This window comes from Falco naumanni, chromosome 3 (assembly GCF_017639655.2).
Source record: "Falco naumanni isolate bFalNau1 chromosome 3, bFalNau1.pat, whole genome shotgun sequence".
Lineage (NCBI taxonomy): Eukaryota > Metazoa > Chordata > Aves > Falconiformes > Falconidae > Falco > Falco naumanni.
The window spans coordinates 41,375,538-41,389,015 of record NC_054056.1 but is presented as its reverse complement, the minus strand read 5'-3'; the positions used below and the strand labels follow the sequence as shown (position 1 = coordinate 41,389,015).

At 40.9% G+C, this 13,478-nt stretch overlaps 1 protein-coding gene across 5 annotated transcripts in view; it reads left to right on the top strand.

Annotated features, from left to right (window-relative positions):
* GRB10 (growth factor receptor bound protein 10) overlaps positions 1-13,478 on the top strand; it is a 149,086-nt gene that overhangs the window by 86,230 nt on the left and 49,378 nt on the right. For all 5 annotated transcript variants that reach the window (XM_040586472.1, XM_040586469.1, XM_040586471.1 and 2 more), the window contains 2 exons: positions 4,248-4,464; positions 7,294-7,435. In XM_040586472.1, the coding sequence (XP_040442406.1) occupies positions 4,248-4,464; positions 7,294-7,435 (359 nt within the window). The remainder of the gene's footprint in view (positions 1-4,247; positions 4,465-7,293; positions 7,436-13,478) is intronic.

Here is a 13,478-nt window from a genome sequence, read left to right as displayed (position 1 = left end):
CAGGATTCTTTCCATGTTCAGCTTCTATTCAGTAAACAGAATTTCTGCAGTGCAGTGAGCCCCTTAACAGCCACGGAAATACCTGCTTTCTTCAGGAGGCTGGCATGGATAAAGCCCATTTCAGCTTTACATCTCTTCAGAGTAAGTGGGATCTTGCTTAGTCTTGTTAGCTGAGCTTGACATGTCAAGGCCAACAACAACTGAAACAAGTGAATAAATTAGGACCTAGGGGGTAGGGAAGGGCTAGAAGCAGAAAGACAAGTGGGACATGGTTAAGCACAGATTAAAATTTGCTCAGCCCTAATTTAAGGGTTATCATCCCTCCTATGGTGTGCTTGAAAACATTCAAATAGTATTCAAAGTGCTTCCATTTTTGTGGAACGTGATAACTTAGCTTACTCGCTCAATAGAGGTTTTATGATAAAGTTTTCTTTGTTCCTTGAATTAACTTTAAATTTTTTTCATGTAATTGAAATAATGATTTACTTTACCAAAAATACTACTGGCAACATCCAGTGGAGCTGGTTTATGAACAAAGACAAAGCTTAACAAGCTGTAGGCAAAGAAGCAAAGTGAAGTTCAGATACCAGTGCGTGCAATTTGGATCTAGTTTGGGAAAGAACATTGCTCACAGACATACCAAGTATTTTCTTATGGTATAAGAAGTCTACAATATGCCAGTACCATATCCACTACCAGAAGTATGTCAGAGGTAGGTTTTGCTATTGTTTTCCTTTAAAAATTACTTGCAAAAGCAAAAGGCTGTTCGGATGTTTGCGTGTAGAAGTGATAAGCAAGCCTCCGTGCTGTTCAGTTGAGAGAGAAAAAAACAGACCTCAAATATCCACTTTCATACTTACGTCAGAATTCAATGCAGATTAAGGAAAAGAGCCTTTAGTATCCCTGAAAGCATGTGTCTGCAAGACAGCTAGAGAGCTAGAGGCTCCTCGGCTGCCTACAGTGCTCTGCCGGCTGTAACCTACAAAGGTGATTCTTCCAGGTCAGTCACAAAATCTGTGTGCATGTACTTAGAGGACCAGCGTGATTCCATAGTGGCTCAAAGCCCAGTGATTTGCAAATTTTGCTGTTAACTAGCAAGCCTCCTCAAAATCAGTTTTGTCATCTTTCCCTGCCTGCCCCCTACCCCACCCCAGTAGGATGATCTTAGACGCTGGATCTCACTGGTTGGAAGAGAAGAGTACTTTGAAGGATTGCACTATATATGAAATATCCTTCTGTATAGTATCCCTCCAAATGGTTTAAGTGGCTTAGAAATCCCATGGATGGTTTATTTGATTTTTATTTAATTAAGCTCTGTAGAGAGCCATCACAAGTAACATACTGGATTACTTGGCAGGCTGAGACATCTGCTGGCACTTCCGAGGTAGGCTACAGCAGTGAGGTTTCTTATTGCAGCATGCTGAAATCTCTCCAAAACTTGATGGTATTTAGTAGTAAATGCTATTGTATAGAGATGAAACTGTATGAAATTTGAGTTTGCAGGCTTTGTCTTCAAAAAGCTTAAGGATCTGTGCTCCTGCAGAAGTTTTATAGCAAGACTGAGGGCTATTATTAGCAGTGCTGCACCCACAGAGAAAGGGAGCTGACAGAGGAGTGAAACCAGATTCTGGACTTCAGTGCAGCATATTATTAGAACTCTACAGGCACCCTGTCAGTGCCTGTCCTGTTAGAAATTGAATTTAGGTGTGTAATTGATATGCTTAAAAGCCTGCTAATGGTACTTCGATGCTTTAAACAATGTACTTGGTTTGCTTAGTGTGTTGCATGAAGTACCTCATTTTTTGCATATTGGACTTCATATTATACCTTTCTGCCTATTTGATTATTCAGATATAGCTTAAACTGAGTCTTAATCATTCCTCCCGTGTTACAATTATCTGAAAACTTAATAATCTTGCATGCTAATAGCTTTGTCTAAGTTGTTAATAAATTAGTACCCTTGGGGACCAAGCTTTATGGACATCCACAGAATGTATGCCTTGACTTTCTTCCCTTTCTGCTTTTCACTGTGCTAAACAATTGCTGCTAGTTGTTGTAATTTACTCCCTGACTCTGTGGCCAGGGTCTGTCTTTTATGTCTCCTTCATCCAACCCTTAAGCTTTTACTTGACAGCCATCTGACACCCTACAGCTCAGTCTTCTGGTACTTTAGATGAATGATAAAATTCAAAAGCCTTGTAATTCAGCCTCTCCCTCTTTATACTCCTACTCCTGTGGTTCCCTTGTGATTGCTCAAGAAGTGTTTTCGATATGTCCTCTCCGAACAGGATAAGAATCTGGAGGATGGAATTAAATTCAAATTGCAACTCTGTTTCAAGATCCCTAAAAATAGCAGGAAAATTATTGTAGACTTTGTCCAAGCAAAGCAAAGTCTAGATTATTGAAAAAGCATGAACTAGCTGAAAGACAGAGAAGATGGTATAGCTTAGTGGAGGTTAGTCTTGGTAGTAGCTGTTAAGTACAGAGACTGAGGGAAATAACATAAAGAAATTAAAGGAAGAAACCTCTTTTTGGGTTAATGGGGTGTATTGTTTTTTAACACATGTTCAAACATAGAAATCCTGTGAGTACGTTTTCAGTGAAGGCTAAGTGGCTTTTACTTTGGTAAAGGGCCTGCTGACTTTCAGTGAGGAGCATTTCAAGGCGTTAAATAGAGCTCAGACATAGGCACCTGACCAGCACCTATTTAATTCTGAGCAGATCTTTGGTTCATCTAACACTGAGAAGTGGGGTTGTTAGCATCCGAAACAATTGCCATGTAAATGCCGTGTTCATATTCCATTATTACAGTTATTGAGACATGTTGGTGGTGGACAGAAATTGAGGGGTACTGTTTTGGTTTATATCCTCAAGAAAGGTGACGTTCATGCAGAATTGTTTAAGATCTCTCAAGGAAAGTAGTGTAATTGGTCACAGGCTGAAAAAGCTGCTCCTGGTGGTTCATTTGCCTAGAAAACGTGGCAAAAGAATGGGTATCAGAAAATATTTGGGGTGAAAAGCATATTTATCTGCATAGCGCTGTGCAAATGTTTGCTAGCTCCATCGCTTGGCTCTGCTTTCCATCCGTGTGATGAATTTTGCAAGATACGAGGTTTGCAGGCAACAGTGTTACGTTTTACCAGGCCAGTTGATACAGCTGGAAAATAAGGGCACATTTTTGGATGCACAGAGTTATGTTTGGTCTGAACTAGCTGTTCAGACAGTGGCTGTGCAGTAACCAGAAACAGATATCGATGTGTGTGTTCATCAGCCCGTTGAACCCCCCTGATGGGGGGGTGACGTAACTTGTGGCAAGGGAGTAATTACAGTACTCTGCAATAGGAGTTCAGAGAGTGGTTAGTGCAAAGGGCTTGCAGAGTTTTGTTGTCTTGCAGAGTAATTATGATTGTTAAGGAGGAATGAATGAGCACACGCTATTTATTTACTGTGAGGTAAGATGGCATATATAGAAAGGTTGATGCACTTTTTAAGGGCTGATGTTCCTCCAACCACCCACACCACATCCCTGGTTGATTTACATTGAGCCCTTTAAGGTAGAAGGGTCTCTATCATGTTGAAAAAGCAACGATACAGATCTTTAGAAAAAGTCCTTGGAGTGATAGCTAAAAGCTTGCATTGCCTTTCAAAACACTGTATCACAAAAATATGCAGAAATACAGATGGGATTTTTAACAACCTATAATGATCACTTTCCGATATGTACAGCAGAGGAGTGTGTCTTCCACCTATTGACTTCTGCAACAGTCTTGTTTTATTTTCTTCTAAATTATTGCATCTTGCAAAGTTTTTATTACAGCGTTTGACAATCTGAACTTGATACATTGACAAGCTGAACTGAGGTATTTGTATGTGATACACTTTTGAAATGTTTGTCAGTTTATCAGCAAGTGAAGTGGTGCTTCATGTTAGTGTTGACATTATTAAAGACCCTACCAAATTTTGGTGTTTTTTATATATATAGTAAATACTATAGTAGAAGTATTTCATTCTGTGTCAGTATAGCTTTTCACCAAGGAAGACAAAATAAATAACCAGCACTGGCTGTTATTAGCTGCATTTTTCTGCTCTAAAATAAATAAATTATTTCTGCAATAAAAATCTGCACTGTAAAAAATATACTGATACAGTTATGTGATAACTTCACTGAAACTTAGTCTTTGGTCTTTCCAGACTTCTTTTATCTGGGACTTCCAGATGTGTTACACTGCCTTTATTTTGTTTTTCAGATGACGATGTGGACCTAGAAGCTTTGGTAAATGACATGAATTCCTCATTTGAAAGTTTATACTCTACATGCAGTATGCAGTCGGAAACCACACCACTCCTTCAAAATGGTCAGCTCAACCGCAGTCAGTTGCCGTCCTCAGGATCTGGCGCGCTGCAGCCCATGTCTCCAAGACAGAAGGTGCAGCGGTCTCAGCCAGTGCGCATTATGGCAGTCAGGTAGGAGCAAGGGACTCGCCTCCTTTTTGTTAAAGTTGTCTTGAATACCTTCAAAAGAACTATGTTGTAAAATAGCTGATTGAACTTCAGTAGGAGCCTAGTAGTGGTAGGCTGGACTTCTTCATAGGAAAAAAGATGTACCATGTAGGTGAAGGACATAATTTTTCCATGTATTCTGTAAAATTTTAAAATGCAACATTTTCACTCTTTTTTTAACCAAGGTTTGATGTATCTGTAGTAGCAGACATGTAGAAGTGTATCATTAGTACCAATTTGCAGAAACTGTCCATATTTGGATTTATTTCCAGACTGTTAAAAACTGTTCTCTCAAGTATGGTACCTACTGACAGCTTCTTGGTTTTATAAAACATAAAGAGATCATGTAGGTAGGTGAGGGTGCAATCAGCTAGGTTTGATATACAAAAAAATACCTGTCTTCGTGGAGGTTTCCTGAACAGTCCAAGACAAACTAAAAAGGAGCACATCCATAGTTATTTAACTGTTCTTCCTAGAGCACTTTCAGCTCTTTCACTTGAGTGCATTAGGTGAGTTATTCTAAAAAAAGAAAAGTTTATGTTGTCTCTCCCTGTTGTCAGGATGGGGGCTTGAATTCAAGCTTCAAGTGGAATATTCTTGGTGGTGATGGGAGAGTCTATAGCTGATGCTGAGATTCTTAAAATCTTTTTAGGCAGCAGGAGGAAAAAAAGCTCCTGTAAGCACAAGTAAGTAAATTGCCTGAATTGGAGAGATTTGGAGTTTTCCTTTCTTCCTATTTAATGGTGTCTGCTCCAAAGGAATTGAGAAGTAATGCTAATAAAAGAAAAATCCCAGATTTGGAAAAGGTTGCTCCTCCTAGTTCTTTACGCTGATATATTTCCTATAGGACTGGTATTCTTAAGACAGGCAGCTTTTCTCTGTGAATGGGTACTACACAGTAACTGCAATACAACCAAGTCAGTTAATGATGCAATCATTTTTACAAGTATTTAATATTTAACCTTGAATAGGGCTGTTCTAAAAAATGCACTCTCTAGACTACTATTAACTGTCGATGTTTTGTAAATATCTCAATCAAAACACTTCATTTAAACTATTTTTGGCATTTGGAAACTTAGCAGCTCTTTTTTGAGAACACTGCCTTTCTGAACTCTCTACTTCCATATGCACAAGAACATCATGTGTTTATTATTAAAGAAAATAATGGTGGAACTTCTGTGCAAGGTTATCTAGACCCGCATAGAAGGGGATGGCTGCATCTTTTCTGCAGCCAGAACAGAATGGTTGACTGTGATAATTCTCTTAAGAGCACGGTTTTATATGTGTGTCAGTCATTAAATAAATGATGCGCTCCAGCAGTATAGGCAGAGCACAGTACAGCATAGTGAGTTTTCATTTTAAGAAAACCACACCTTTTCTAGTTGTGTAGAGTCTGTAGTTCCACTTCTTGTAATGGTCAGTCCAAAACTTGCAATACAGAGCACAGCTGCTTGATAAAAGTCTACTGGGCTGAAGAAATCTTACACCCTCCTTTACCCTGTGCTGTAGGGCAGTGCACACATGGATAGCACACAAAAACAGTCAAGCAGGTCAAGTAGTTGTTAGTATGGCTCATAGTTATGGTTGGAACCTGCTATTTATAGCAAAACCACAAATCTGTAAGGCTCATTCGTGGAACACCAAGGCAACTAAATTGCGGGATAGTTACCTGCGGAGCAGATTTCCCAGTATTTATTTTATCAGCCCCCAGGTTCTGGTACAGGCAGAGACAGTGCGCATGGCCAGAGTGGGACACGCTGCCAGAGGCAAACCCAGCAGTTGTCTCCCAGGCAGCTCTGTTAAGAAGGCTCTGCTTGCTGAAGGCATGGGAAAAAATGAGAGCAAACTGAGTTTCTGATGATGCACATTTCAAATCCAGTTGCTTGTCTCTGGAAAATTCCAGAATTGCCACTAGATGGTGCCTTCTGCCAAGGCGTTGCAGGCCATCCTGCAGCAGAGTCATGTAGTCCCTCTTCAATAGTGATACCCTAGGAGTAGGGAAACCTAAAGCAATCTGGGTGGTCATGAACGGGTCTTAGATCTTTTCAAGCTTTTCTGTGGCAACTGGTTGGCTTTAGTTTTCCTTTCGTTGGTGTGGGCAGCACTGGTGTATTGTAAACTGGGACATGAAACCCTGTTGGTCCTACGTGGGCTCATGAGGTGTATCTCAGGAGATGCAAACTTACTTGCCTGAACGGTAACCGTACAACTGGCATGAGGTGGGAGGGTGTAATTGCAGTTTATTGCTTAGGCTGAGTCTTTGCATATCTGTTTCTCCAGGAAATGCTGAGATGGTTGCTTGGAGATGGAATCTGGTATTGTAGTGAGGTGACAATACTGGTTTCAGCCTCAGCTTAAGAGACTTTACAGGTGTACACCTTCATTTGCAGACCTATGTGGAATTTGGCTCCAAGTGACTGTTGTTATGTTCTCCTGATTCACACTGGTTTGGAAGAGCTTAACTGACTTTCTGGCACACAGAGCTTAAGCTTGTAAGCTGTTGCTTACAACAGCGAGTACACACAGATACTTGTTTACTTTATTTGCACAGTTACCCAAGTAATCAAGTTACAAGCAACAAAACAAGCATAGTTACCTGACTGGTCATTTTTCACATGCAATTACGTACTTTGTGCTTGCGGTTGCTGTAACTGTATAGTAGTTGTTCTTTCTAAAAAAGAGTGGGTTTGATTCCTTTGCTTTAGTACCATTATTGTAAATGGTGGGGCAGGAGATCCAGGTCTAGTGATGCCAGTTTGTTCCTCTTAATGCTTAGTGTTTCTGTGTTTATAGGCGTCTTCAAGAAGAAGAGCAGCAATTCAGAACGTCATCTTTGCCGGCCATCCCAAATCCCTTTCCAGAACTTTGTAGCCCTGCAAGCTCTCCAGTGCTGGCCCCTGGATCTTTACCTCAGAGTCAACCTGCTAGTAAGCATGTAAGTATGGGATGAAGCTTTGGGTCATCCATTCATGTTCAAACCATCAGTGTACTGTTGTAGTTTGAAGGCAGAAAGAAAGTTTCTGGATAAGTAGAAACACTTGTAGGGTTTGTCTGTGAGTAGGGCAGCTCTGGCCAAGAGAGTGTCTTCAAACAGGCTTCAGACCTTTTTTAAAAGGTTTGTAAGTCTGAAGTGTAAAAATGAAACAAGTCTCTTCCATGTATGTGCATGTTGTGAATGAAGCGGTAATGCCTAATATCTTTCAGATTTTGTTATCCAAGGTAATGACTTATTATTTCAGGAGTCAAGTTGATTAGCTTAGAGTTGGAGGAGGATCTGTGCATGTTATACTACATATTCCAGGTGTCACAGAAACACTGAACAGCTGTTTTCTTTAAGGACATGGTGCTGCTTTATTTTGCTGGTTTTCGTGCAGCTGCTCAAAAAGCAAAATTGTCCTCTTAGAGCATGTATCTAGGCACAGCTCCTTGTAATGGGACTTAAGGCGAGCACTGTATCACGGAAAGCTGGTTGAGTGCCTCTCTGGGTTCTTGGCAGTGAAGACAGCATAGACAGACCTCTCGCATGGTCTGGAGTGATAACCTCAAGTGACACTGCAAGTAATTTTTCTTCTCTGTCCAGCTCCACTCTCTTAAGGAACAACTGTCTTGTTTTGTATCAGTCCTTGAGCATGTTTGAAGACCGAAGCTGGGCTCAGAAACCTTGTGTTTTGTAGACTGTGCTGACCTGCATGGGGTTGAAAAGATGGGTCGCTCTTACTGGCTGTTGGCTTAGAACAGTTCTGTGCTTGTGTTCCCAAAAATATCACAATGTTCTGTGTCACTGCTGAGTTAGTTTGTAAGTAGCTCCTACGTCTGCCCAGACTGATAAAAGGGTTTGGATGGATAGTTCAGCTACAAGCAGTAGGCCCTGATGTGCATTCTCGCATCTTCTGTGTTGCTTCACATCACCATAAACAGCTGTCTGCTTACTTGAAAGGCACAGTGCGTCTTCACTGGTTTTACTGTATTTCTGACAAGAACAAGATGGACAGATAACTGAATAATGCCCTAGGGGAAGAAACTGAGTCACCCCCTCAGGAAATTAGCAGGACCTCATCAAAGGCCTGGGTACTGGCTAAGCAGAGAGGCGGTTTTGTGGGCAGTGCTCGCCTGACTCTGGGGAGACAAACCAAGTACCGACAGGACAGCATAGCTGCCTTCCTGAGGCAAACTGAAGTTGCCGACAAACCTGCGTTACATTTCCAAATATTCCCCAGTTTCAGGGTTTCTTTTGTGTTTTCAGTTTATGTTTTACTGAAATTAATCAAAGCACGCTAAAGATCACTCTGTAAAGCCTTAAGAACCTCAGTGATCTGTGTGTCAGTTTTCAATGGAATTTAGAAACCAGTGGTTTAACAGCACATATTAAGTAAATCTTTTAATGTATGTTAGAAGATGGCTAAAAAGACAGAATAAAATGGATTTTTTCCCTAAATTTTACTTCATAATTTTAAAAAATATGGCTGGCTGTTAGTGAAAATGAGCTGTGTTTTAAGAAAAATACAAATACAACATTAAATGCAAACCGAGGTTAAACATAATGATGCTTAATTTCAGGTTCTCTCCTTGCAGGTTATAAACAAGGATTAAAATGGGGATTGGAATGAGCCATTCTGATTACATGGGATATATGAGGTGTTTGTAAAAAGTAATTCCCTTCGTGCTTCTCAGGCATGTGTGGGTAGATAGGCAAATAGCAGTTCCAGGCAGCAGTGCTGCAGCTCTGATCACACAGGGCATCACGGCATACGCATGGCGTGGAGGAAACGTTGCTTTTGGTCAGCTCATATCTAGGGGACTTGAGAGGGACCCAGGTTAACGTAGACTTAGTGGATTTCAGAAAGGAGCAGATATTTTGTTTGCTGACTGTGTGAACCAGTGGAGGATCACTGGGAAGCTGGGATATCTGATATGACTTCAAGAGAAAGGAAGTGTCATTTCTATTGTTCCTCTTAGAACAGCTCAGCCTTATGGGTTTTTTTTTTAATAATTTTGAAATACAACTCAGCAATGATAAAACCTAGTAGTGGTCATGCAAGAGGAGTGTAAAGATCCAGTCAGGTTAAACACAGAAGAGTCTCATGTCACGTTGTTAGACCTTGTGCATAAAGAAATGCCAGCTCTGTCCAAGTTTTACTAAATTAAAACTTTACCAGTATATTGTTCTTTTTTGGAAAAACATGCGTGTATAAATGAAAGAGTGAGTAAAGGACCTTTCAGATCATAAAGCTTGAATTATATTTGCAGCTCAAAGAATGGATGTCGCCTTTTCTCATATGCAAAATGTTAATCACATAGCTAGAGCTTGAGACATGCAAGTCTTGTTAGGATGCCTCTGATCCTTTCCCCTATTTTTTTCATGCAGTTACCACCACTTTTTTAACAAGTGGTTCGTAACATTGCTTATGCACTGCTCTGCATTTGTTTCATGCTCTTTCTTGGCTCAGCAAAGAAAGGTAAAAGCAGTAAAGCAGTGAAAAATAGCTATAATAAACTTTTCTTACTTTTTTGTGGTAGATGTTTTCTTTCCTTGTGGTAGAAGTGTGGTTTTTTTTCATGTGATGAGGAAGCATTTTAATTATCTTACTCTAAAAAGTGCACATATCGGGAATAATATTTTTAATATATTTTCTGAGCTCTGTTAGGTAATGATACCTATTTCACCACAGCAGGAAGCAGTATGCCACCTCTAGCTCTGCTGCCAATCAGGCACTAAATACTGCTTTTCAAGCTGATGGCTGCAGGAGCGTACAGCACCTGCTTCCCAGAAGACAGAGAACAGTGAAAAATAACGGGTCTTCTGTACGAGCACAACACTAAGAGCATGTGTAAGCAAATGAGATAGTCATTTAATGGCAGCATCAGTATAATAATCTGTGAGGTAAAACTGGAATGTGAGGCTTACAAAATCATTGCAGATTTTGGGGTTTATATTTGACTTTGGGTAATCTTCTCTGGTTTAGGAAAAAAGCCTAAAATAACACATTTTGTTGATACTTTTTTTTTTCTTTTTTTGAAGCACATAGGCAGGTTGAGTAACTGACACATAATTTAGCAGTGAAAGACTTCACGGAGAAATAACTGTGAACCTTTAGATTACATTTCAAAGGCTATCCTGCACAGTGCAACTTTCACAGTGGTGAGGTCTGGGCTAATATGGTTGTATGACCAAAGACATCTGATGGTAGAGGTTAAGAAATGACTTCTAATTAAACATCTATATGCCTCTTGGGAGTTCAGCACTATGATCCTTCATTACAGTTCTGCAGGTGGAAACAGCCCACTTTGAGCTAAGTTTTACTGTGAGAAATGTTAGACATCAACCTGTTGATAGTGAACGGCACATGATTCTGTAAAAATTGGCACCACTAAAATTTTAGTAACGTAGTCATCCGGTTGGTGAGTACCTGGGCAAAAAGTAGCTGTGCTGTTGAGTCAGTAGCTACTTCAACTACTGGTGTGGTGAGCGAGACCCCTCACGTGTCTTGTGTTTGGAGAAAGTATGACCCTTCAAGCAGTAGCTGCCAGAAAGCTCTTAAGTTCCCGAGTTGAGAGCAGCGTTGTTCATGAGCTTGGGCAGCAGGAGGCTGATGGGGAGAGGAGCTACCTGATCAGTGCATGTCCAAGTGTTTCCTCCTCCATCATGTGCCTCTCTGTCCTCTTAAGTACCACCCATCTGCCTCTCACCATGGAGCCCAACCATGAGCTGGGATAAAATTCAGCAGACCTCTGTGAGCATGTAAGCACTCCTACTTTCCATGCTGGGAAGGGCAGGCAAAGACAGGAGCAGGAAGGCCATTTTCTGGGTGACACCATGGGATGTTGCAAGACTGTTTGGTATTTTTTCCTCTCCCTTTACTCCACATCTTCCACATGCGCACCTACAAACACGAGATCACCCCATGTCTGAGGGGGGCAGTGATTGTAAGCTGGGCGAAGGGACAGCTGAAAGTTTTTAAAACATAATTTACTTAACAGGATAAATGTGTTTGTCTAAGAAAAATGGAAACCATAAAACTACACCAAACCAAGACTGAACATTGTCCAAAAGATCACTAAAAACATCAGACAGCTAGGTTACCACTAATTGAAGTCCATCTTTGTGTTGCTGGTATAAACTAAGAATTGGTTGGTAACTTAGGTTATAATTTCTGGTTGTGTACAAATATTTTGGAAAAAGCATGCAATAATTACATGTAGGTCACTGCAATGCCACAGGATATTAGGCTAAAGAATCTTGTGTGAGTCAATGAAGCTTTCAACTGTAAAAATAGGGCAAATTTCTCACATCCCCCTTCTATACAGCCCAGGCAAACTTCCAAATAGCAGTTTGATGTACCAAAATTATTTACTCTTTTCTAGCAAATTAAATTCATAAATGGGTATGAATTAATGCTATTCTTTTTTCCAGATTTAGTTACCTTTCAAGGGAACTCATGTAAACAGTTCTTGGTTTTAAATTTTTTATTACATGTTATGATGCAGCTTTTAAAAATTTTTCATCCTGTAAAACTTTTATATTGGCTTTTTTGAAGACAAGGATGTTGATTTCCGAAAGAAAAGCTGTGTAAAAATACAAACTTTTGTATAATGAAATCTTTACATACTAAGTTAGATTTTTACATGTATGACAGCAAATTTTGTACTTAATCCTGTAGTTGAATAACCTTTAGCAACAAGACAGTTTGAAAATGAATACTGACATCAGGTTGAGTCAACGTGACTTCAGTTTTTCTAAACAGGCCAAATCCTGTAGCTGGATTAATCTGGACAATTCCTTAGGTCCAGGTCTAGGCACTCGCTTTGGCCCTACTTTGAAATACAGGTTTTCATGGGTGTCTGCCATGATCTATCATGTTGTTTCTCTCAAGTCTTGCTTCAAAGCAAGGCTCTTAAGCTAAATAAATAAATCATACATAGATTTCTCTGTGGCACGTTTAACTTGGATGCCCTTTTTTAAGAAAGTTGCAATTGTGTTTGGGAAAAATTGGGAAAGATCAGGGCTCTGCTGCGGCACTGTGATCTCATGGTGTGAAAACAGGCCTTGCACTTCCCTGAGTGCCTCTCTCTCATTTGGAGAAATAACACTTTCCTGACTTAAATGAGCTAAATTTGATGGACAGTGTGGGAAAGATGTTGCATTACTTATCATCTTGTCCCCCGTGTCACGCGAACACGTCCCGTTGCTCCCGAAGAAATCAGGGAGGGGTGAGGTCACATGGCTCTGAAGGTCTCACTTGCTCGTTACTGAAGAAGAGTAACGAGCGACTGAAGGGTAACGAGTCTGCTGGACGAAGCTAAAGACAGGCAGTCCTCAGCGCTGTTAGCACGGGGCTGTCAGTGGGTCTGCAGGCTCTTTGGCTGGAGCCCTGCACCTGGTCAGCTAGGGACGGGGATCAGCACCAAGTCAAGAGCTGCTGTTTCTCCTTCTTCATGCCTGTTACAGCAAGAAGCTTGGTGGTAGAAAAAAATTAGTCTCTTCATTCTTGTTTGGAAAGTGCCAGAACAGTAGTTACAGTCCCAACATGAATTACTGGAAATACTAAGGGCATCTCACGCTCAAACCCAAAAGTATGTTATTTGTTGGGATTTTTTGTTTTTAATGACACAAACCTGGCCCTGCTCCCAGGAGCATTTTGGCTCCCTGCCCGTGAGCAATGCTCCTGCAGCAGGAGCGTGCTGAGAGGAGGGCTGCGTGGTCAGGACTGGCGGCAGCGCGCTGGGGGATGCGTTGCCCGGCCAAGGGGGGTCTGGCACGCTCCAGCACGGGACCAGCCCAACTCAAACCTCTCCTGCTGCACATGTGCTGGTAGCCCCACCAGGTGTTTAGCCACACAGTAACACTTGCAGTTGTTTTAAAAACTGGTTTACAGTAGTAATGTGGTTGGCAATTAACCTTTAGGGCTGTCGTGTATAAATACTGAGCAGTCTGTACTATATGCTGCAGTAGCTGTACATTAGTGTATTCACACCAAATT